This window comes from Ptychodera flava, chromosome 6 (assembly GCF_041260155.1).
Source record: "Ptychodera flava strain L36383 chromosome 6, AS_Pfla_20210202, whole genome shotgun sequence".
Lineage (NCBI taxonomy): Eukaryota > Metazoa > Hemichordata > Enteropneusta > Ptychoderidae > Ptychodera > Ptychodera flava.
Window position 1 is genome coordinate 353,497 of NC_091933.1, and position 23,959 is coordinate 377,455.

The following is a 23,959-nucleotide window of genomic DNA, read 5'->3' on the forward strand; positions in this document are numbered from 1 at the left end:
ATGCTTGGAAGTACGAATTCATGGTCGTCGCCATTTTACCAAATAGTTATATATAAGCCAATCAGCAACGATTTTACATTACCTATCCAATACGACCGGTCGTTACTTTACTGCCTGTCACGCAAAAAATGGCGGATGAAGGTGAGTATGCCGCTGTTTTTTTACTGTACATCAATAGTTGCCCGCAATAGTTGCACGGCTTCAATTCGGTTGGACCTCTTACCGTACGGACTGCCACGTTTTACAGACCATGGTCGCTTAACTCTAAAAATCTGGTGTAATCGACCTCTTGATATATTTCTGTCGAGTAACAACGCGAGTTGAGTGTTCGTAGTAATGTACAACCGAACCTAGCCCTGCATGCGTGCGATGCTGTGTGTTCCCGGCGTCATACCCCTCGGAATACATCGTGCGCAGGGCTGATCCGGAACCCATTGCGTCCGTTACTCTAGCTGCAATACTGTAGCTCGAGGATTTGCCTGGGTATTTGGGTTGAATGGCAAACGCAAATACCCCTCGCAAAACCTCGAGCTACTGCAACCAATACCATTTACTGACACCAAGGAGCGGTAACAGGACAACTCGACCCCCCGACATACTCGACCTTGGTCAACTCGACCCCCTACCCAAGTCAACTCGACCCCCTTCCCAAGTCAACTCGACCCCCTTCCCAAGTCAACTCGACCCCCTACCCAAGTCAACTCGACCCCCCTACCCAAGTCAACTCGACCCCCCTGCCGCATGTTTTAGAAACCTTGAAGTGACGCATTTTTCGTAGTAGGTATTCAAATGTTCAATGAGTAGCGATGTGAAAATGGTAGCGATCGATCTGTGACGGGATTTTCTTTCTATTCCAAATCAAGTATGCCTAAATGACAAGAGAACTCCCACATGGCATGATTGTTATATTCTGGTTACTTCGATGTTCATTATTTCACTACAATTTCGAGGAATTCGGATCGTAGTGTCGATGAAGTCAAACTTCATGCTCTAGCAAAAATAATTTCACCGTGGATTTCATTAATGAAATGCCAGGGAGTGGGTCACGCACCACAACCCTAACTAATTAAAAATTGACCAATCACAATGCGGTATTATCCACAACGGCGAAATGCAAACTCGGAAGTCTTCAGCTCGAAACTGTCGAAAGGTGCGGAAAATGCTGGGTTTTCAAAGATTTGCGGATCTGTTACGGAAAAATGCATTATTCTGAAAATGATAGAGAACATGAGTATATTCAGACAAAGTTTCTGCCCTTGGAGACTACACTTAAAAATTGTGCCGAGTTGTTGTGTTGCCGCCTGGACTCTCAACTATGCCAGAAATTTGACGACAAAAGAAGTGAATGAGCTGGGAACAGTTTGTCATCCCCACTTGAACTGTAAATGCGGACAGAGCTTTGTCAAGTTTTTTACTAATAAAATATGTAATGAAAATGGAATGACCAGGATTATGATGTAAGGTACTTTTAGAGATATTTGAGTACGTAAAACAGTAGTGAAAATGTGGAAAATAGGCTACATGAATATAATACGCGACATGAGAAAAATTACCCACTGTGCTTTGCGGAGTGACACCCCCCCACCCCCCCACCCCCCCCCCCCATGAAATGCCATACTAGTAATTTTTAAAGTTGATGACGAGTGCTTATCGTCTCATCGAATTCCACGTAAACATTTAAGAAGAGTTTTTCTTATTTTCAAGAGCTAACGGAACAAAAACTCAACGAATCTTCGCTACTTTGTTTTGAAGTTTGTGATTGCTCGAAAGATAGTGATAACTTACAATGCGACTAGTTCAGTGTCAGTTATCGAGAAACTGGTCAATTGGTCATTGCGGACAGAATGCATCGGAAACGTCGTAATTGCTTGCAAGCTACATTTTTGTGCAAAGGCGAATCTTACATCCTGACTGAGTAAATTGCGTGTGTTTGTTTGTAATCAATCAGAAAAATATGTGAGAATATTGATGAAATTCATGCACTTCTGTTTCGCCATTCAAAGTGTCCCCTTGTGAATAAATCATTGCTGCAACACTGCATTCCTATGTTGTTTCGTGATTTTTGCGCGTTCTTTTTGGTTAAAAAAAATGAGAAGAGAAAAACAACGCGTCGCGCATCATTTTTGCAATATGCCTAGGATGAGAAACAAACATTTTGGAGCGACTTCCGAACCTGTTGTAAAGGAAAATGTGTACAGAGTTCTGTATATTGTGACGGTATATCTCTTTTCGGTGGCCCTGAAAAGGGCCGTTTGGTATGTGTACTTTACAGTACAATTGTTCTGGCTGCCACTGGTTGCAGCTAGGCTGTCGATGGTAGACGTAGAAGTATGGCGGCTAAGTACGTATGGTTTTGCCGAATCTGATCATTGATCTAAACGTTTAAACTTCGCTGTGGATTTCAGTTCTGCTTAGTCTTTTTGGTTAATTAATTTTCGGATTTCCGATTGTACTGCCTAAACTTAAAATCGCCCTAGTATGCTTAACCTGTAATAAAAACATTTTGTACGGCCGAACCATTTCAATAGTAAACTTTAGAGACGCATAGGTTAAAAATATCCGATTGCAAAACTCAAAAGAATGTGGGTTAGCTTAGCAAAAAATTCAAAAAATTCGAATAGGTTAAAAATATCTGATTGCAAAACTCACAGGAATGTGGGTAACTTCGCCCAATCAAAATGCCGAATAAACATCAAACTGTCAAATATTATAATTTCTTATAGTAAATAAAAAAAAGAAAATTGAAAAAGAAATGCGGGTGATTTTGCCGAAATTAAGAGGTCAAAAACATTTTGGTATCGCCAAATCTAATGAAATAATAAATTTATCTGATTTTGTAAATTGGTATAATTTATTTCGGATTTGTGCAGAAACGACACATACGCACAAACTACCGCGACTAATACTTCATGTCTACACCAATGGACCGTTCAGCTTGCTGCAGGCTCTCAGGAGTTTCTTCGTCGACAGCTCTTTCTTCTCGTACCTTTCCCACAAACTGAAGACGCGGCTCTGAATACTTCGGTACCTCTTCCTCTGGTAGCGGCGGTGTTTCCCCTCTTTCACCAGCTTCATTTGGAGGGTGATGAGTAAGGCTTCTCGGTGAAGGAATGGGATCAGTACATAGAACTGAAGGTTGCTGCGACGAGCCTTGCTGTTGATGCGCCTGTGCCACATCGTTGTTGGTACAGACGCTCATGGAATATACGCTCCAAGATGATGGGGACCAGATGCTACTGTCTATCCAAGTTGACCGAACGTAGCTCACCAGTGGCTGTGTCTGCGGAGTGGCTCTCACTTCAATCTACTGGAAGGTGTCTTCTATGTGCTCGTACGGGAGAAAGGGAAGGGCCATCAGCTGCTTAATGTACTCATGAGTTGCCCCATTTTCCATATAGGCAGGCTTCAATCCAAGTTCCTGAACCTTTCGCTAAACAGCCTGGGTCCAATGAAAACAGCACCCCTGCATACTCTTCTCGGGAAAAACCGATCGAACAGCTCCCCACAACCCAGACTCAAAGTCCATCACCAGTTTCTCGACACAGGTGGTTGGTAGTGCTCTCTTGATGGCTTTCAGTACTTTCTTGTAGTCTTTCTTCTGCCTTCGTGACATAAGGACAAAACCAGGGAATCTGCTTCACATCTCCGTCGGCGTTGATGAAGAGCTGATAGAAGGGCTGCTTGACGATCTTAAACGTGGCATCCATATACCAAGTCTTAGCGCGACTGAGAACGTCTAGCTGCTCTGGCGTGTAAAAGATCAGGTGACGAGCATCTTCAAGAACTATGTCTTTTTGGAGGAAATCTGACGGAATGAAACTAGAGTCTATGGTAAAGTTCAAATCTGCGGGTTCATCAGGACGCATGTTCTGTCGATAGCGATTGGCTGCACGGATGAGGTTTGCTGGAGTTGGACGGCTGTGTGACAGTTGACTTTGTGGGATTTGAAGTAAGGCATCTTCAACAATGTTCGAGGCGGAACGAAAGACGTCATCGCGGGCAGTCTGCTTCACGTTGACTCAGGCTTTCAGCTGGTGGGCAATACCTGGTTGAGATTGGTGGTTGTGGCTATGTAGGCCGGGGTAAAGTCGGTACCATTCTGTAAGACCGACGCACGGCACTGGATCAGTCTCTGGGTACGTGCACTACACCGCCACTTTGTCTTCGAATTCTTGGTGAATTTCGCCTGGTAGGTGAAACCGTCCGAGTCAACCAGTAACGCATTACCACGTTGCGATGCACCGTCGATCACTTCATATGTCAGGACGTGGTCTTCACTACGAGGAAGTGTATCCGGTAAAGTTTCTTCGGGGAGTGAATTTTCTATGTGATCGTCTGGTCGGACAAATGACATGTCATTGCTGAAGCTGGAGTCTTCTTGAGAGGCGATTTCGGGGACATTGGGAGACACTTCTTGATGTTCTGAGCGGATGGATGGAGAAAGAGATAAACGGCTACTTTCAGCAATAGGCTCTGGAGGGTTTGGAAGCGAGAGAGCAGAGCAACGCGAACAATGCCAAGTGAAGTCTTCGAGTTCACCCTTGACCATTCTACGATATTGAACGTGGTTAATACCAGAGTTGCAGAGACGATGTTGCCATCTGAAATGAAATAGAAAAATACAAAAAAAATGTTTAATAATTTAATTTAACATTTTCATTTTAAAGTTTACAGCTTTATATGTTACGAAAACATATTTAAATTCATAGATCGCGTTAACGCAAGAATCAGCCGCGCCGTCTTCAGCGTTGAGCGCGTAAATTATTTTGACCAACAGACAACAGACCGAGTTATGGCACACGCGTAGCATGACTTACGTTGACGCAATTCACTATCTAGACAAGGACAATTGATACATCATATGCAGTTCGGGAGGAATTAAATAAAGAATTATTTTATTTTGGGAGGAATTAAATAAAGAATTATTTTATTTCAGACATTTCCTGTATTCCAGGAAAGTTTGACAAGGCAGTACTTGCATTCAGAGTGAGTGACTGGTATTGTAAATGCTTTTTCGGAGTGTCAAAGAGAGTGTCAAAAGTGAGTTTTCACCAAAAGGACTGCTATATGACCTAAAGAGAGGGATGCAAATATGGCTTGAGTTTTCCTACATAATTTTATACCAATTGAATCGAACTTTTGCAATGAGATATGGACATGAAATTTTTACAGCCTATTAACAAGGTTAAAGACAACATAACTATGGGACAATTTTGCTATATTTGGAGTGCTTTCAGAAAACAACATATTTTGAAAAAATTGTGTAAAATCATTAAAACAAATTTTATTTGTAAATCCTCCCGTAAAATTATTACAATTGATAGACATATTCAGTAAAATTAAGTACCATCCAATTATTATTCAATTTGTAAAATATGAAAAATTAACTTTTAATATTCACTGGTGTCAAATTTCAAAATCATAGTTGCAATTACACAATTTTTATATTCTTTGGAGAGAGTGTTAAGTAAGGGAGTTATCCTGAACATTTGAATTGGACATCTCGATTCTAAAAGTTGAAAATTGATGTAACCGTGAGACAAGTTTTGGTCCAAAAATAGCCAAAAGTGAGATTAACCAAAAGGACTGTTATATGACTTAAAGAGAGGGGTGCAAATATGGCTTGTTGTCAATATTTTGACAATATAAGAGTTTTCCTACATAATTTTATACCAATTGAATCCAATTACACAATTTTTATATTCTTTGGAGAGAGATTCTAACAGCTGAAAATTGATGTAACCGTGAGACAAGTTTTGGTCCAAAAAAGGGATGCAACTACAGACTAGACACGATGTCATGCAAATAGACGGGGTTAACAAATTGGGGACAGTAAGGTGCGGAATTTTGTTTTTAGCAAAATTAGCAACAGCTAAACATATCTAAACTTTCTAAATTAGCCGAAGTTTAGAATACTGTGAACCGCTTTATTTTTGTCAAGTGAGCCGTTTCGCGAAAAATTTCTCGTTCGCAAAAAAATCCCGGTTTACAGTTACAGTATCTTTACTGACTGTCAATACGATAGGAAGATAAAACGGATATGTATGGTAATTATCGTTTTCTAAATTAGCTGGTTTATAACTTTCTTAATGGCTGTTATTTAAGGTAATTATCTGTCTTCTAATTATCGTTCTAAACTTTATATCCGATATATCCTTCGTAGAAAATATTAGTTGGGAGTGACTTTCTAAAGTGCAACTTATTTGTAGATTTCGAACTCTATTTTAAAAGCTATATTTATTGCAAATACTAGATATATCGTCGGTAGAAAAATCAAGCTGGGAGTGACTTTCGAAAGTGCAGCTTATTAAATTTAGAACGCTATTTAGAAGCGATAATCATCGTAAATATCCGATATCGTCGGTAAAAATATTTCAGAGAAAACAATTTTTTTTACCAAAAACAGGAAAAATTGCCCAAAAAATTCAGTTATGCAAATTTCACCACAATTTCATCTAATCTGACTTACGTCACCTCTAAGCACCTCTATACCAAGTTTCAAATGAATTGAACGTGTGGTTTCTGAGAAAACAATTTTTTGACCAAAAATTGGAAAAATTACCCCAAAAATACAATTATTCAAATTTCACTATACTGTCAACTAATTTGGGCATGTCAACATTACATGCAAAAAGAGGTTTATAGTAGTCAGTTACATTATTGACCAAGATGTCTTTGATACTGTAAGTGTAAGAGCAAGACAACCAATCTTGTCCGAAATTAATTAGTAAAATTAACAGATCTCAGATACATTAACATTCGGTGGCCCAGTTTGCATACAAAATGTGCATTGTCGCAATTTTAGACTCTGGTAAAAGTATTTCAGATTTTTGGTCACACTGTCATCTTAAATCTTAAAACGGCCGCGAATTTAAAAAGTCACAGATTCGGTACGTAAACTAGGCCACAGACTTACAATAACAGATTTCAAATACTAGTAAATACAAACTTGGCAGAATGTACAAATTACTGTACTGCATCAGAAGTTATACACACTATGATTTAAATGAAACTGTGGAAAAAGTTTCGTTTAAATCATAGTTGCTGTGCAGCTATGACACAAGGCAATAATGACATTGTAGCCAAACAAACACAGATTTTGCTTGTTTTCTGATGTAAGTATTACAAAAGTCACATACCTCGAACATTCATCACAGCAGAGGGCGTGTTGATGAGTCCTGACAACTTCGTCGCACACCACACACAAGGCTTGGTCTTCCTGAGAAGTCACACGGGGCATCTTTTCGGCAATAATAACGGAGTAGGAACGATATAAGGCAAACGGCAATTATGCAGACAGCACAGTATACTTGTGATCAATCTACGCTGAACTCAACAAGAGTGAGGTCCTTCTCCGTGTTTGCAGTATTTATACCTTTTTTGCATTAATTATAGTTCCTATACGTGAAAGTGTGACAGCCATCATTGACACCTAGAATAACTTTATGCCGCTACAGAGAAATTAACACCTCCCTGCAATCATACATCAAAACTCTTTTGTTTTGTCGGCTTGACCACTTAAGAAACATTTTGTTGACCGACAAAGGCTTACAAAGTTTTCGTTCTGTCAATCAGTCGACAATAACGTGAAATTTGCCGACCACACGTCCAGTCGGCCCGGCCTGGATAGCTGAAGTATGCGCCATTGTGTTGTCTTTATTTAATCAAATGCGGCAGCGCAGCGTTCCCGGTATGTCATAATGGATCATCGGATTTGTGTTTTTAGTCAAAAGTAAACTTCGATGAGAACCCCCAATACGGTAAGTTTATTTTTGGTTTAACCGTGGGTACAAGTTGGTTTTTCTTTATTATTTATTAAATTTGAAGTAAGTATGCCGTTAACGCAAGATTGGCTACACGTTCTTAGTGTCACATGAACGAGAGGCGGTTGATGTGTTCACCGTGGCAAATAACCGAAGTGACAATGTATACGCGAAGTGTTTGGCTTCCGTATGATATACATTGTTACAAATGGTAGTGTCTGTAAATGTCATAGTAAGCATAAAACGATTTATCGTAAGACTAAAATGTTTTAAGCAAACTCATATGAACTTCAAACGATATGTTTAGCTTGTTACTTGGTATCTGTCACTTCATTTGCTCCATTAAAGAAGACATCAAAGGTGGGCGCGGTGTTAATCAGCTATTAGATACAGCTCTTTCGGCCGTCAAACAATAAATTAGTGTGAACGAACCAATGAGTCTATTATTATGTAAATATTAACAAGTTTGAGTGACAGGCGTACAAATCGTCACACGAGAATTCGCGATCTCTTGATAAAGTGCGGCCTTGCGTCTTATACCGCAAAAATAAAACAATGTCACGCTAAATTAACGAGCATGAATCACTGGGACGCAGTGATTTTTTCATCCAGTCGTTTTTGCGACTTCGGTTGGCTAACTTTAGTTTTTGATCGCCCACCATTGCCCTGTATAAAATCGAACTTAACTATGTTTTGCATGGACAGCACTTACTGCCATGAGCGACCAAAAGAACAATAAAATATAAGCACAAATTTGACAAGGGAAGATAGGTTTTCAAGAACGTACTTTATTAGGCATTTACACTTAGTGGAGGAAGATTTCATGAATTATTGTGCGAAAAAAATTAGCTACCATGGTCAGGAACACACAGACTTGTACTTCAAAAGCATAGCCATTAAAGAAGACATCAAAGGTGGGCGCGGTGTTAATCAGCCATAAGATACAGCTCTTTCGGCCCTCAAACAATAAATTAGTGTGAACGAACCAATGAGTCTATTATTATGTAAATATTAACAAGTTTGAGTGACAGGCGTACAAATCGTCACACGAGAATTCGCTTGATGAATACACAGCACTATCTACGCCGTCGCGACCAAAAGAACAGTAAAATATAAGCACAAATTTGACAAGGGAAGACAGTTTTTAAGAACATTTTTATTAGGCATTTACACGCAGTGGAGGAAGATTTATGAATTTTCTCGTGGGAATAGAATTGGCTTCCAAGTTCCACCATGGTATAACGCCGGGCTAGGCAATGACACGAAGTGCATCATCCTACCTTATTGCGGTCAGCGCCAGTATATAAAACAAAAAAAATCATGTACTGATTAAAAAAAAAAAACTTGTCGAAATGATCGAGAGGTGTTGTGATAAGTGACACGCGTGCCCATTGTGCAGCCACCATTAAAGCTGGCAGCCCTTGAATTAGCATATGAATAATTCGATATCTTATGGCAACCGCGTATACAGCGGTGCTCAAGTTTTTTCTCGCGTAACACTCTCATTTTCACCGTTGTCAGCTGGTACGACCTGCAAAAATGTTTAATAGGATGTGTTGTAATACATGTTACAGAAATAACACTAAGTACGATGGGGGGTCGAGTTATCCAGGGTGTGGGGGTCGAGTTGTCTGGGGAGGAGGGTCGGGTTGACCTGGGTCGAGCTGTTTGGGGGGTCGGCTTTGCGGGGGTCGAGCTTGTCGGGGGGTCGAGTTGTCTAACCGAACCTAGCCCTGCATGCGTGCGATGCTGTGTGTTCCCGGCGTCATACCCCTCGGAATACATCGTGCGCAGGGCTGATCCGGAACCCATTGCGTCCGTTACTCTAGCTGCAATACTGTAGCTCGAGGATTTGCCTGGGTATTTGGGTTGAATGGCAAACGCAAATACCCTTCGCAAAACCTCAAGCTACTGCAACCAATACCATTTACTGCCACCACGGAGCTACCAAAGCTCTCTATGCTGCCTCACTGGCAACACTCGCTCTCCAATATTGTAGCCCATAGCTGTTCAATAATGTTTTAACTTTCGTGCACAATTAGAAACAATAATTCTTCAAAATCTGTGCTTGATTCAGAGTTCGGGGTTTTTTTGTTTGTTTGTTATTTTGCTTTTTTTTGTTTGTTTGTTTGGGGTTTTTTTCAACATGCATATTAGCAGAAACAGTTCCCCAAAACTATGCTTTATTCAGATTCAATACCACTTTGGCCCTAAACACAAAAGGTATTTTTCACGTTCGATCCGTCATGCACTATAAATATCACAGGCTTTTGTCGCCCACAGTACATCCGCAGGTGTGTGGAATGTTCCAGTAGGAAGCAGGTCACCCCAGTACTGGGTTCAAAATTTATTTATTTGTTTGGTGGTCAGGTTTGACCATCAGATTCAAAGTGTGGTGGTCCATTGCAAAATGTTGGTGAGTCTAAAAAATCAGTCACTATCAGAGCATACATGTAATTCTTGCGGAGGTTGAGGTCCATAGTGCTTGATAGTGGGCTGATGTCTTGTTCTAGCACCATTCTATCATTCCGCTACACTGCTGCAGATGTTAAAGAGACATTAAAGATAAGAATTGACCTTCTTATTTCAGTTATTTCACTTTGTTGAAAAAATTGTAACCATTTCATTTGCAGATTTGATCATTAGCAGGAATACAGGCATGACTCTTATTTAGAGTACATAGATTTTTTAGGCTCACCAACATAAAGGCCAGGGACTTGATCCCCAGGATCAAGTTTGTTCTGGAGGAAGTTGTGTAAGAAAGTTAAGTTGACCAGTCTCACTCAGTGACTGGACAAAATTTGCAAGGAAATTTTATGCAATGTTTCAAGACTTCATGATAATCACTGCAGTAAACAGTAAAACAAAGACAGACACTGTCTATCCATAGAAATACCCAGTTGAATAGAATGGACTGGAGTTTAAGGACTGCCATTGAACAGACAAGCTGTGTACTAGAGTATCTATCATCTCTTGTAATGCGTCTCAACACTCCAAGCAATAAGCCACATGTACATGTAAGCATTGACGTTACGTCCATGGTGTGAGGCAGGTGATATTTACAGTTCTGCAGTGTATTAGCATGACTGCCCAAAACTTTGTGGCAAGATGGACTGGTCACCAAGAATAGAAAGTAGTGGTGGTCTTAATGAGATCCATGTACACTGTAAGAGGTGGTCTTTGACGCATGACCACTGGTTATTTCTAACCCTGCAGTAACACACACCCTCTCATCGCTGGTTATGATCACCTCAACCCTGGAACCCTAGTCACTTTGACCTTGTCACACTTTTCCTTTCATATGACAACATTTTAATGGCCAACACTGTAGAAGTAGTATAGCCACAAGCTGATGACTTCAAAGATGTGTGTACTTATGGAAATGAAGATAAAGGTTACGGCTTATGTTCAGCTTATTACTTGTAATTTTGAGGTTTTCAAACCAATTTTTAGAAAATTGTGGAGCCATAGAGAAATATGGTATTACGTGTAACTACACTAGACTTACACATTTTTGACGTCTATACCCCTGCATCATCAACATTTGATGTATTTATTTTACTCTTTTAGATTCCTTTGAGTTGGAGGCTGAAGAAAATGACAATTCAGGATCTCCTGCTGTTAGAAAAAATATCTCATTGAGATTGAAAGCTAAGGGGAAAGGAAGAGGAAAAGTAGGAAGACCAAGAAGAACAACTGCAAGAAAAAAATGCATCATTGCTGGAGGTAAGATACTACTGCTTCTTTAAGATGTATGATATCAGTGAAGCAACCAGTATTTTAGGAAACGACCCCACTTTGAGTGGACAAATATTGTTATTGTATAAATTATGTGTCAAATTTTGCACTTATCATTATAAGTATGGAATACAGTAAGGGTGACCGCTAAGACAGGTTTGACTGTACTTGAAAGTTTGTGATATGCATTCCAATTTACCACTGAAAAAAATTTGTAAATCCATGCAAAAATTTCTGTTTTATGAAATTTTAGAGTGACAGCGGAAACATCTTTCAAAACGACCAACCAACAGCTTGGCCAACTTGACAGAATATCATCACAATGTTACTGTGTTTGGACTATGTCAGTAGCCATGTGTGTTTTAATAAGCAAAATGTTCATGTGTCTTGGTTGTCTACTGAACACTGTTTCAATGTACTGTTGACTGTTGTGAAAACGGTTTCATCCACAAAGTAAAGGAAGTGCAGAGATATGTCAAAGATATGGTTTAAGGTGAAGGGCGACGAATTCGGACGCGCACACGCTTTAGAACGTTTCTGCGCAGATTTAACTCCAGCCTGCCGCAAATGGGTTATTTTGTAGCGCATGTATTTAACATCACCTGTCATTGTTGAAATTGCGCTTTTACCTAATGTTTTGACCCAGTCTCTTAGAAATACATGTGACCTATAACCTTGTCATATTTTGACCCCCTAGGAAGCTGGTTTTTATTCAATATGAGCGAAAAATTAACATTTCTCTCCCATTTACGTGGCACAAATTACCCATTCACCTGGAGATCTTGTAAAAAGTAGGGTGGTGACACCCTTTTATTAAAAGTGTAAACTAAATGGTATTATGTCAGGATTTTATTCGCCAAGTTTGGTCAAAATGACACCATTCAAACCGACAGGAAGAAAGTTCGAAAATTATGTAGTGATATAATTTCGATATCGTCATTTTGTAATCGATACTTTTGTTAAAATTTCTTTACAAACATCATGAAAACTATACATTCGATAGATATGGATCTTAAGTCTTGGTATTTATTAAAATTAACTCATTTGCTAAGCGTTTAATAATTGCTTTCTTTAGTTTAAGTGAATTATATCATTTTAATTATTTCTAACGACGCCATTTTAACGTCCGTTTCCATGGAAACGAGCGTGGTGACCCCCATTTTTTATTTCATTTTTGCACTTGCACAACTTCCAAGAATATCTGTGCAAAGTTTCAAGAAAATGACACCACAACCTAATTTTGACGTAATTCGTAGTACTTCACCTTAATCAAATGGGAGCAAATGTGATTGACACTACAGTATTTATTGTTCATATCAGATGTTGATGATGGGACATCTGATGGAGGTGATGGAAGCAGGCAGTGTGAATTTCCTGTACATCAGAAGAACCAGCTGCACTGGGATCAAAATGTAGGTATATCTCAACAGCTTTTCCAAATTTGAGTTGTCCCTACTCAAACACATCCTATAATGCAAAATATAAAAACCTTCAGCATGTTTCAGTCCCAATGTCAATGGGCAGTTAGTCCTCCCCAGATAGATTTGGCCCTGTCTTGTCAATCCATCTTTCAAGACCCCATTTGAATTTTCTCATTTCACATATGTTGTCTGATTTTATTCATTCTTGCACAATGGCCAGTCTTTTGTAAGCCAATATATATGATTTGGTATATTTGGCCTCACCTAATTTAGATCATATTTTTAAGGATATATTAATGTCACAATATGGAGACAGACACCCAGTTAAAGTAAGTGAGCACCAAAGTCAAGAAATCATACTTAATACATGTACTATACAGTAACAACAACAGAACTACGGAAGTAATGAAAAATAATGTTAGATACACTCTGCTACTGAGATTACTGTATAGCCAACTAGCACACTTTAGTAGCAGACTTGCCGACTAGCATTGTGGCCAACTCAACTTGTATTCATTGCAACTGTGTGTATTGTGTTCCGCAACTAGTTATAGTTTATTATTCTCTAAGAATGCCAGTGGCAGGCCATCCCTCTCTGGTGATCCAAAGTATTGAGCCGTGAGTGCTATCTGTAAAGTACATCATTTTAATGACATGGTGATAATAAGGGTCATGTCTATAGCTACAATTTTCCACTGTATACCAATGTTATTTTCATTTCAGTTGAGCCTGATTGGTGAAAAAGTGGTGGATCCCATGATTCACTGCTGTGATACCTGTCAACTGCCAATACTCATCTATGGTAGAATGGTAAGTTGATAGCAAGTGAGAGCTACACATCAACCATTCAGAATTTATTCTCATTTTCTCCCTTATATAGCACAGACCAATAATATCACAATAGAGCTGCACCAATGAGCTCACACAGAGTAGGATTTGAAATGTAATTTTGATTGAAAGTATCAGTTCACTTTTCATTGTAGTTGTTTTGCTCAATTGCAATATTTTAATGGATACTATACTCTAAAATGAGTTTAAGTGAGCTGTAGGCTACTTTGTGTGTTCATACGACATGCACAGCTCCCTGCAGACGGCTTCCCACTTACCATTAGTAAGGCCACTAGGCCACATCTCATGTTTGAATTTAAGCGTGATATTTTGAGACTTGGTTAATGTATAGCTAAAATGGGAAAACAGCCATGTCAATTACAAGTCAACATTAAACTAACACAAAATTTTAATATTGCAGATTCCATGTAAGCATGTCTTCTGTTTTGATTGTGCCAAAGGAACTGACAAGAACTGTCCAAGGTTTGTAACACCCTTTCTTTTAGCCACACTGTCAGCAATGCTAGGCTTATCAGATAGGCTGATTTTCTGTCATCTAGTTGTCTGTCATCCATCATCCGTTACACTGATGCATTTTATTTTCAAATTCTAAAGTTATCTTTGTAACTTAAAGGTATACTGTCACCTGTTCCAATTTTGCCACAGTTACCGTGGAAAGAGAAAATCTAACCAATCACCGATTTGAAGCGGGCGGCCGCGTTTTAAAACAGCACCTTTACATGGGCATTTTGAATACCAAGGAACGTCCCTTTGACCATATATGGGCATATTTAGATTATAGGTGACTGTATACCTTTAATAATGTTATTGATAGCAAATCTAGATCAAAGTAAAAAATTTGAAAGCTGTGGCCATGACAATACAATGATGTATTTGCAAGCATTGTGGGATTGCAGTGCCGACAACTATGTGTTAAAGAATTTTAGTCTCACTGTCCTGCAGTAACACATGCATATCAGTGAGCCACTTGCCATAGCAACTGAAAACTGACACTTTGACTGAAGATAAAACGGCCTGTAATGCTAACTTTTAAACCATTCATATTTTTCATAAATGATGTGTGGTTATGAAATTTAATTGGGTATTGCCTTAATACTGATTTCTCAACGTAAGGATAGCATATACATTTGCAAACTTGTGGGCAGCTTTTCTCCCTTGTGGACAAAATGTCTTTTTTCTCTGAAACCATTTAACCAATTGCTTTAAAATTTTTTATGTATATTGATCAGGCTGTGCAATCTAAATGACAAAGTTTCATGGATGCCAAGAATCAAAACAACTGTGCATGAGAATCCCATTGATGCACAATATATAGTATCAGCACAACATCAGAAAGAGCTACATTTGTTAACCAGAGATAGAATAATGTCTATGAGGGTTTCCAAATGCTTGTTCTTAAATTTTGGTTTCTGCCACAACATTGCCATGATTTTGCAGTTTTCTATTTCAAATCATGTTGCCATTCATATTACGCAAAATTTTGAAAAGTGATTCATTGAATCAGTTATCATTTGTTTGCCAAGGACAGCCTCTCAGTATGTTTCATGAACATGGGTAAGGTTTTCTAAAAAAACATTGTTTTCAGTGAAAATATAATGAAATGCTTGATTTTCATGCCTTTTCATCAAGTGAGTGAACTCGGACTCAACTTTCTTCAAGTTATTTTTGCACATTCAGGGGTTTCATTAAAAGCTCGCCACTGGCGATATGGCCGGCTGTAAGGCGATCATGGCCGCCTGTTATTACCTGAAAATCAGGTAATTGTTGTGTCGCTTACAGGAATAAATAGCTGGTAACAAATACAGCATATCAGCAAAAGTTTACAATGATCTGTATCCTTAATGCTGAATTACTTGTTTTCAACATTTTTGTGGGGTTATAGTGAAAATATTCTGTTTGTTTGCTCGCATTTCTCAATCGCGCGATGCCTCGCTAACTGCTTACAGATGCAGGTACCGGTACAGCATAGAACACGTCTATACAACATACACAGGATGGTTGGAGGTTAGGGGTCATTGAGCGTGTGCAGTAATGCAACATTGCGTCGGCCATGAGATGTGGGTTAAGCGACTCAGTTGGGTCAAAATGGAGAAATGCAGACGGGTTGATGAAGAAAGGTACAGCCGATGGCAATTTCTCAGATCATATTGATACTTATGCGGCATTTATGAATATTTATCGGGAAATGTTTCTTCTGAATGCATCAGCAATCGCCTACCGCGATCCATGGCCGTGGATTGTAAACACCTTGCCTGACATTTGGTAGTCTACGTTCGTCCTCGGATTTTTATGATTTTTTATGGGAGCTTAACGTTTGACTATTCTTAACTCTTTGGGCATCTGAATATCAAAACAATATAAATTGAAGGTGTAAACTTAAGTAGACTGTGACGTTTAGCGGTAGGCTGTAGCACAGTCGTCATACACGGCAAAGCAGGAAGTTGGAAACTGGAATATTAACCGGCCATGGCATGGTCGCTGTAGTATAGCCTAAGCCTACACGTATCGCTAAGGGATCCCAGATTCCTTTGTAGATGATCATAATGACATATTTCTGAAATCAATACATGGAAATAAAAATGTAACTTACCATTTTGTGATTGATGAACTGTTTTTCCAATTTTTTATAGCTAATTTGGAACCATGTATTTTGGCGGGGGGGGGGGGGGGGGGGGGGTACGTGTCATATACAGTAACCAAACATCCACACGCTTGGTGGTTGGTATGGCTTGGCCGCCTGTAATTTTCATATGGCCCCCTGTTTCAAAACTTAGTGAAACCCCTGCACATTATTTCAATTGCATGAACCTTATTATGCATGGGCAAAATCCTTAAACAGGAAGTTCCCCTATAAAAGCCAGATTATGGTAAATCTATGCAAATGTAAAAAAGCCTCGCTACTGATTGGACATGCCGTGTTTGTTCCGAGAATCCCATAACTTTGCCATGTTTCAGGCATTCATTGTCATTGAATCTTGCACATGTCTGTGAATATATAATATAGCGACTAAACTTGAGTCAAAAATAAATTTTCAAAATGTTCAGTTTTTTGACGGAGAATGCATGTTTCAAAATATGTTCTGTACGATATGTTCTGTACGACCGTTTGACCCCTGTGTGCATATGTCACGAAAATACTCATCATGATTATTCAAATTTCTTGTACGGTCAAAGTGATGCTCTTAGAATTCAAAAACTCTCACCCAGTGTATGCAAATGGCTGCGTCATCAGTAATGCCCCTATTGTGTGCCCACAGTTCTGTAACTTCCCATTTAAGTATATACAGTCACATTGACTACAATGTAAAATGCATTTTTTCTTCAGATTTATTGTCACCAACATCACTCCCAATCAGTTATAATAAGAAACTTGAAAATAGTAAGAAATGACAAAATTCTAGTCATTTGCTTTTATCAGGGTCTGTGTAGCCTGGGAAGTCCTGGAAAGTCCTTTAAATTTGAAGTCTCCTAGCAAGTCTTTCAAAATAAAATTGAGTCCTTAAAGTTATGGAAAAGTGATAAGCCACTTAGGAGTTCAAAAATCACAAAAACAATCCGACATATTATCATAAATGAATTGTAGAAGGATACATAAAACAGATAACTGGAAAATGAATTTTTTTGGACATTAAAAGTCCCTGAGAATTGCTGAAAATGCATTTGAAAGTTCAGAGACTATGAGTGTATGGACCCTGTTTTAATCAGTTTATCATAGCATACCTAGTTTAAGTCCACAGTTTGCATTGCATGCTATACAAGTGTAATATTGTACAAAAACCAATTTGAAGGATGGTGATCTTACAAATACTCCATTGGTATCAGCATGCAACTTGTTTCAAATATTTAACAGGTGATCATAAAGGTACTACACACCTTCCTTGAACTTAGTCCAAAGACTGGCTCCTAAAGGTGACTTTGTCAAAGGTTTTAAAATGATGACAAAATTCACCTCCTTTTAGATCCAGGTTCTGCTTACCACTATGAGATTTAATGTACTAGACTTGATATAGATATAGGTCATATCTACACTATTAGATTGTGATCAAACCATGTAAGGCCAGCATTTCTTGTTTGCTTGAAATTGTTCTGTAGCTTTAAAATTTTCTATGTAAATTTGCATCAGTTCTAATCAAATTTATGAGTTTGAAGCAATATACCTTGACACTGAGTACTCTGTCTTTGCCACTTCTTTAAATAAATCTGATTTTTATGATCTACACTCACGTTAGGAGTGTAACATATACAGTACAGACACATACAAGACACAGATCCTTGCCATTATGTTTGCATTATTTAAACGCCCATGAAGTTTTGTCAAATCAGTGACAGCTCAGTTTTGATGATGCCATTATTTAATCTTATGAACATTTAAAGCACTTTGTAAACATTTCTCAGGTTGGCAACACAATCTGCCAGGGCATGATTTTCAGTTAGCATATACTTAGGTCACAAGAATATGTAATCAAACAAGAAATGATCTACCAGTACGTATCCCACGGTGATATCATGCAACAAATAACAGTTACAGTTACAGCCATGCGAAAGTGCTGTTTGAAAATTTATCTGTCACTTAAGTTGTTTATTTAATTTATTATTATCACTGCAGGTGTGGAGATTCTGTACAAAGAATTGAACAATCTCATCTAGGAAGTATATTTGTCTGTACATATGGAGGTAACAAACACGGTGGATCTGGATGTAGGAGAACATACCTTTCCCAGAGAGACCTACAAGCTCATATTAATCATCGTCACAATCGCCCAACAACCACAGAGACATTACCACCTCCCCCTGAAAGACAAATTCATGAACAGAGATATATACTGACACCTCCAGACCCATATCATCAGCCCCCTCAGACTCAAAGAAACCCAGTATCAACATACAGGAATGAAGATAGAAGTGAGCTTCCACCCATGCCAACATCGTATCCCTCTTCTATTCCGGTTGTCACTGGGGGAAGAACAAGTAACTTAATTACCATTCCTATTCATGATGCCAATAAGGATTACAGGGAAGATCAAGTGACACACAGAGCTGGGCAAGTCCCTACCCAGCATCCATCTCATGCATACACTGGACAGCAAACACATCAACCTCCAGCTCCACTGCCTCCACAACACACATACCAAACACAGCAAGCCTATCCACCCACTTCTCATGTTGGCCCACAAATGTCATACTCCGGGCCTCTGCCTACCGGACCAGGGCACCAACCACCCCATTTTTCAACTCCTCATCATGGCCCTCCAGGCCCTCCTGCTCCACAAAGATTTGAAGGAGGACCTCCACCAAGGTATAGTTCAAGTCCAAGACCACCTTTTGATGATGACAGGGACACCTTGAGTCCACCATTCACAAGTACAGGAGGGCACAGTCCAAGACCAGGTGGATGGCCCATGGGTGGTCCTCCACCACCACCACCACCCCCTCCTCCTAATAGGGGCCCTCCACCACCACGAGGCATGACAGGACCTAGCATGCCTCCCCTTTCATCAGCTGGACCACCTCATGATATGGGCCCCCCACCACTAGGGCCTGGTGAGAAATCGGTCTACAGTAGATCCTACTACCAGTAAGAAATATTATAGGGATAAAGTTCCTATCTTTGACTAATCTGTATAAAATATTTCTTTGTACTTTTGATATTTTGGTTCAGCATTTTGTACATCTTCCACCATGCATCAGATTTGTAATTTCAAGGTATTTTGTGGTTTAGAACCATAAATTTATTAGTGTTTTAGCCTATCTTGTTCAGGTCTGCATACCAGTAATCAGAGGCCATCAGTCAACTTATTCCCATCCACTGGAAACTTGTATTCCATTCATTGATCACTTTCTTGTATCTTTCATGTATAGATGAGACTAAGTTTTGTTCAACTGAAGTTGCTAATTAAAAAAATATGCAAATGAGCGTAGAGAAATAAATGGACAAAAAACAGAAATTACTGGTTAATAGATTGCCCTATGTTGTTTATAATGCAAAGTATGAAGAAGATGATGGACGTTTGTTTATATCATACTGTGTGGTGATAATTAAGATTTTCTATTTTTATTTTCTTCTTTCATTCAAACATTTTGAATCATCTTATTCAAGTACTTCAAACGTAGTTTACCAGTGCCTTTGGATGTTCATAGTCAGATTTGTTCTTCTTGTGAAATTAGCTTCTATTGTACTTGTAAGAACATTTCTGTCATTTCTTGAAAAAAATTCTTTGTCTCAAAAAATGTTTATCTGATAGCTTTGATTTACATTTGATTTGAAGGTTCCTTGGTTTGTCTAATCACATTTGTTAGGAAAAATGTGTGACATAACTCTAGTATGGCTATCAGGCAGCTGTCCCCCCCCCCCCCACAAGCTTTTTATGTTCAGAGCTATTACTCCTGATAAGTGTCAATGTTGCAAAAATACAGAGCTCAAGGACAATGTTTGCACATTTATTTGTTTAATGATACAGTTAAATATGGCATTAAGGCAACCATGTTCTAGCACATTTTTATGTCAAGAGCCATTTACACAGATATGCCTTAATCTGATTTTGTTAAAGCTTAGTACGAGATGAGAATGACTTCCTGTATGTTATCAGATTGAGTAAGACTTGAAAATAAAAGAGGGTTGATTCTTTTCCCTTTAAAGACACAGTCTCTTCCTTATTTCACTTTGCAATCATCAATAAACCAAGCACAACAACAACAAGTTGAAATTAAAATCATGCCATGAACATTTCTTTGATCAGTTCATATGTTCACACTGCTGAGCTAATGTCGCACCAATGTCTCTCCATCAAAAACAGCTGATGAGATTTACCTGATACATAGATCCTGTTTGGGAATGGCAAGAATTAATTAGTTATTTGATGTGTGTTGTTTGCATATTTTATGCTTATTTGTATAATTAAAGCTCCATAAGCTGTATCTTTTGGCTATTTTTTCAGAACTTTTGTTTTGTGGTTTCCCTACACTTTCTGCATTAATCCCTTAACTGCAGTTTAATGCCAAGTATTTAGCACATCAACACAACCTATATGGGTATAATCTCCATTGTTATTGTTGAAAGTTGTATTCAAGTCCGGACTAGAATTCATTTGTAAACAATAAACAATGACTACTACACACATACAAGCTGTGTTGACAAAAAGAATACTCGAAATTTCAGCATGACAAACTGATTAGGGTCAGACATGGTAGTTGATGTCCAGAAGCAGAATACTGAAAACCTTGCCACAAGTTACAGCTTATGTCCCTTTAATGATTTTAGAACTAAAATTGATATATATTTAGAATGGCTTAAGGTTCCAAGATAAGAAATTGACCTTTCTAAGCTAACGATTCTCTAGAGGTTAATAAGCTCAGAACCCCTGTAAATTATACATTTTCGGAAAGCCTAGATATAGGGGAACTTTTTTGTTATAATAGTGTCACCGTTGTTTACATAACTATCATGTGACATGTAATTTGCATAACCTTTCAAAAATTGGTTTTCCCTACGTTTTGTTTCAATGCTTTCAGATATGTGGCTGAAATTTGTTTGAGTGCAAGCTGTCTTTAAGGATCTTCCAAAGTGTGTCTCGGAATTTTTTTAAACCTTCTTAAACAATTTTTATGCCCAAAAAACTTCAAGAGCGGTGAATTTAACCCTAGTTAATTTATTTAAAATTGTGCTCAAAAAAAACTAAGCAAGATAAAACAAATTTGAGACACACTTTGGAAGAGCGTTGTGACAGCTTGCATTCCAGCAAGTTTGAGTCGGATATTTTGAAGTACTGAGACAAAACATGAGGAAAACCGATTTTTGTAAGGTTATGCAAATTACCTCTCACATGATTGTTATGTAAACAATGGTGACACTGTGATTACCAAAATGTTCCCCTATATCTAGGCTTTCAGAAAATGTATAATTTACAGGGTTCTTAGCTTATTAACCACCAGAGAATTGTTAGATTAAAAAGGTCAATTTCTTGTCTTGGAACCTTAAAATGTTGATCACACTAGTGTATGTCAGCCACAAAAGATATTAAATGGTCATATGAAAGTTAATTGTTGATTTGCATATTTGATGAACTTTCATAATTACAGATATATGTGCACTGATCAAGGTCGACAAAACTTGCTATGCACATTGAAGATACTATGGTACAACACTTGAAAATCATTAAGAATTTTTACTCCAGCTAATCACTACTTTACATATTTAACAAACTTTCCTAATTAGCAATATAATATGAAGGACTTAAGCAAAGTTTGAGAAACTTACTATGGGTATTGATGAGATGATGATATTGTATTAGTGAACACTTTTCCATGTCGGCTAATTGTTATTGCAGTTTTAGTGAAAATGCCAAATTAGACACATGAAACTAAAATGCTTTGACCAAAGTTAATGAAAGTGCTATGTATATTGATGATAATGTTATAGAAGTGAAAGACATTTTGCATTTTTACATCAGCAAATTTATAATTTGCATATCTAATGAGCTTTCAGGTGTTGGTCACTTTTTAGCTGATATGTGGAATTGTAACCATGGCAACTGGCACACCATGTTTTACAAAGAAAACCAGTAACAAGTCATTTCCTTAAACATTCCTGCTTGATGAATAACAGAATATTGTTAACATTAATTTCATGTAATACAATATTACAAGACGGCATATTTACTTTGGTATGGTTGATTTACCAGGCTGTTTGGTGTTGTATGTGTGTGTGTGTGTTCATTGTAACAATTGCCAACCATTACATACTCCACCTTGGTTTTTTGATGGAGGGTGCATCAAATTGTGTTCAATTACACTTGACAATATGAATATTACCAGTCAAGTAAATATCATTTTAGGCTTACACTAGCCTGCCACCAAGATGAGCAAAGTTTCATTGATGCTCTATTTTTGATTGATATGACAAAAGAAATCTGCTCAGTAATTTTTCTTACAGAATGTCCATTTCAGTTAGTCATAACTTACAAAAAGTTTGACATTGGTAGTATGTGTATTCTGAGAATCAGGATAACTTAATAATGAGATTTAGACTTTTACTGTAATATCTAAATGTGTTTGTTGGTATGATTTATTAACTAATCACATATTTCATAAAGTTATTAAAAATGAAGAACAATACAAATTACTTGACAGGCAATCTTCAAAGCAGTAAGACTGCATTTACAAACACCTGCTGGTGGAAGGTACAGGAAAATTGAGGGGGGGGGATGAGTTGAAGGGATTTTATAGGGACTTTAAGGGGGACTCCAAACGAAACTGTCCCTGATAGATATGAAATGCGTTTGGTTGTCTCTTTGAAGGGTGGGTGTCATGGGAACTCTGCTCAAAAGTTGCCACTGTATCCAGGGTACATTAGCGATTGATGAAAGTTGTCTATGATCAATGAATATCACAAAATTTAAATGTTGCAGCTATGTTGATATGATGTATCTAGATATCAAGCAAAAATACATTGTAGACAAGAAAGTCACACATGCAAATTTTCAACTTATAAAAATAGCTCTCTATGGCTTCTCAGGAGATGTGGATGGCTAGCAAGTCTAAACACCCATCAAAGTTTTTTTTTACTGCCGTATTCTCTTTGATATTAATGATTGACATGCATTTATGTACAGCAGTTCTGGACATCTGGTTATGCATAGAAAGTGTGAAATACACTCACAGCTCATTCAAAATACTGTATTCACACTTTTAAATTGAAACTTTGAAATTCACATACTACAACTTACATGTCAATAATTTCACGTAAACAGAATACACACACACACACACACACACACACACACACACATATATATATATATATATATATATATATATATATATATATATATACAACAATTGATAAATACAAAGGTCACGACAACACAGCTTTGAAGTCAAGTGGTTACACCAATCAAATTGAATATGTCAAGACCAATCAATCAACGAAGAGAAGCAATAACAGGAAATGTAACATAAAATTTGGTTCAACCCCCTGCCCTTTCAGTAAAACATGGAAACTAACATCAGCATGAAATTTCATCAACTTGATGATAAACACTTTATATTTCACTTTTTCTCTAACATTCTCGGGGGTCACCCTGTTTTCGCAAGTTGGAATTTGGGGGGTCAGCCACTTTTTGATGTCCGCAAAAAATTTCAACCCCCCCCCCCCGCCAAAGAAACTGACCAGGCCCTTACGCGACGCGTTTT

General features: G+C 38.2%; 1 protein-coding gene across 1 annotated transcript; it reads left to right on the plus strand.

Annotated features, from left to right (window-relative positions):
• Positions 1-20,407, plus strand: LOC139134525 (E3 ubiquitin-protein ligase Hakai-like). The gene is made up of 6 exons (XM_070701384.1): positions 1-141; positions 11,334-11,489; positions 12,822-12,913; positions 13,646-13,732; positions 14,172-14,233; positions 18,378-20,407. The coding sequence occupies exons 1-6, from the start codon at positions 129-131 to the stop codon at positions 19,348-19,350; spliced, it is 1,383 nt and encodes a 460-aa protein (XP_070557485.1). The 5' UTR covers positions 1-128; the 3' UTR covers positions 19,351-20,407.
• Positions 20,408-23,959: the final 3,552 nt, after the last annotated feature.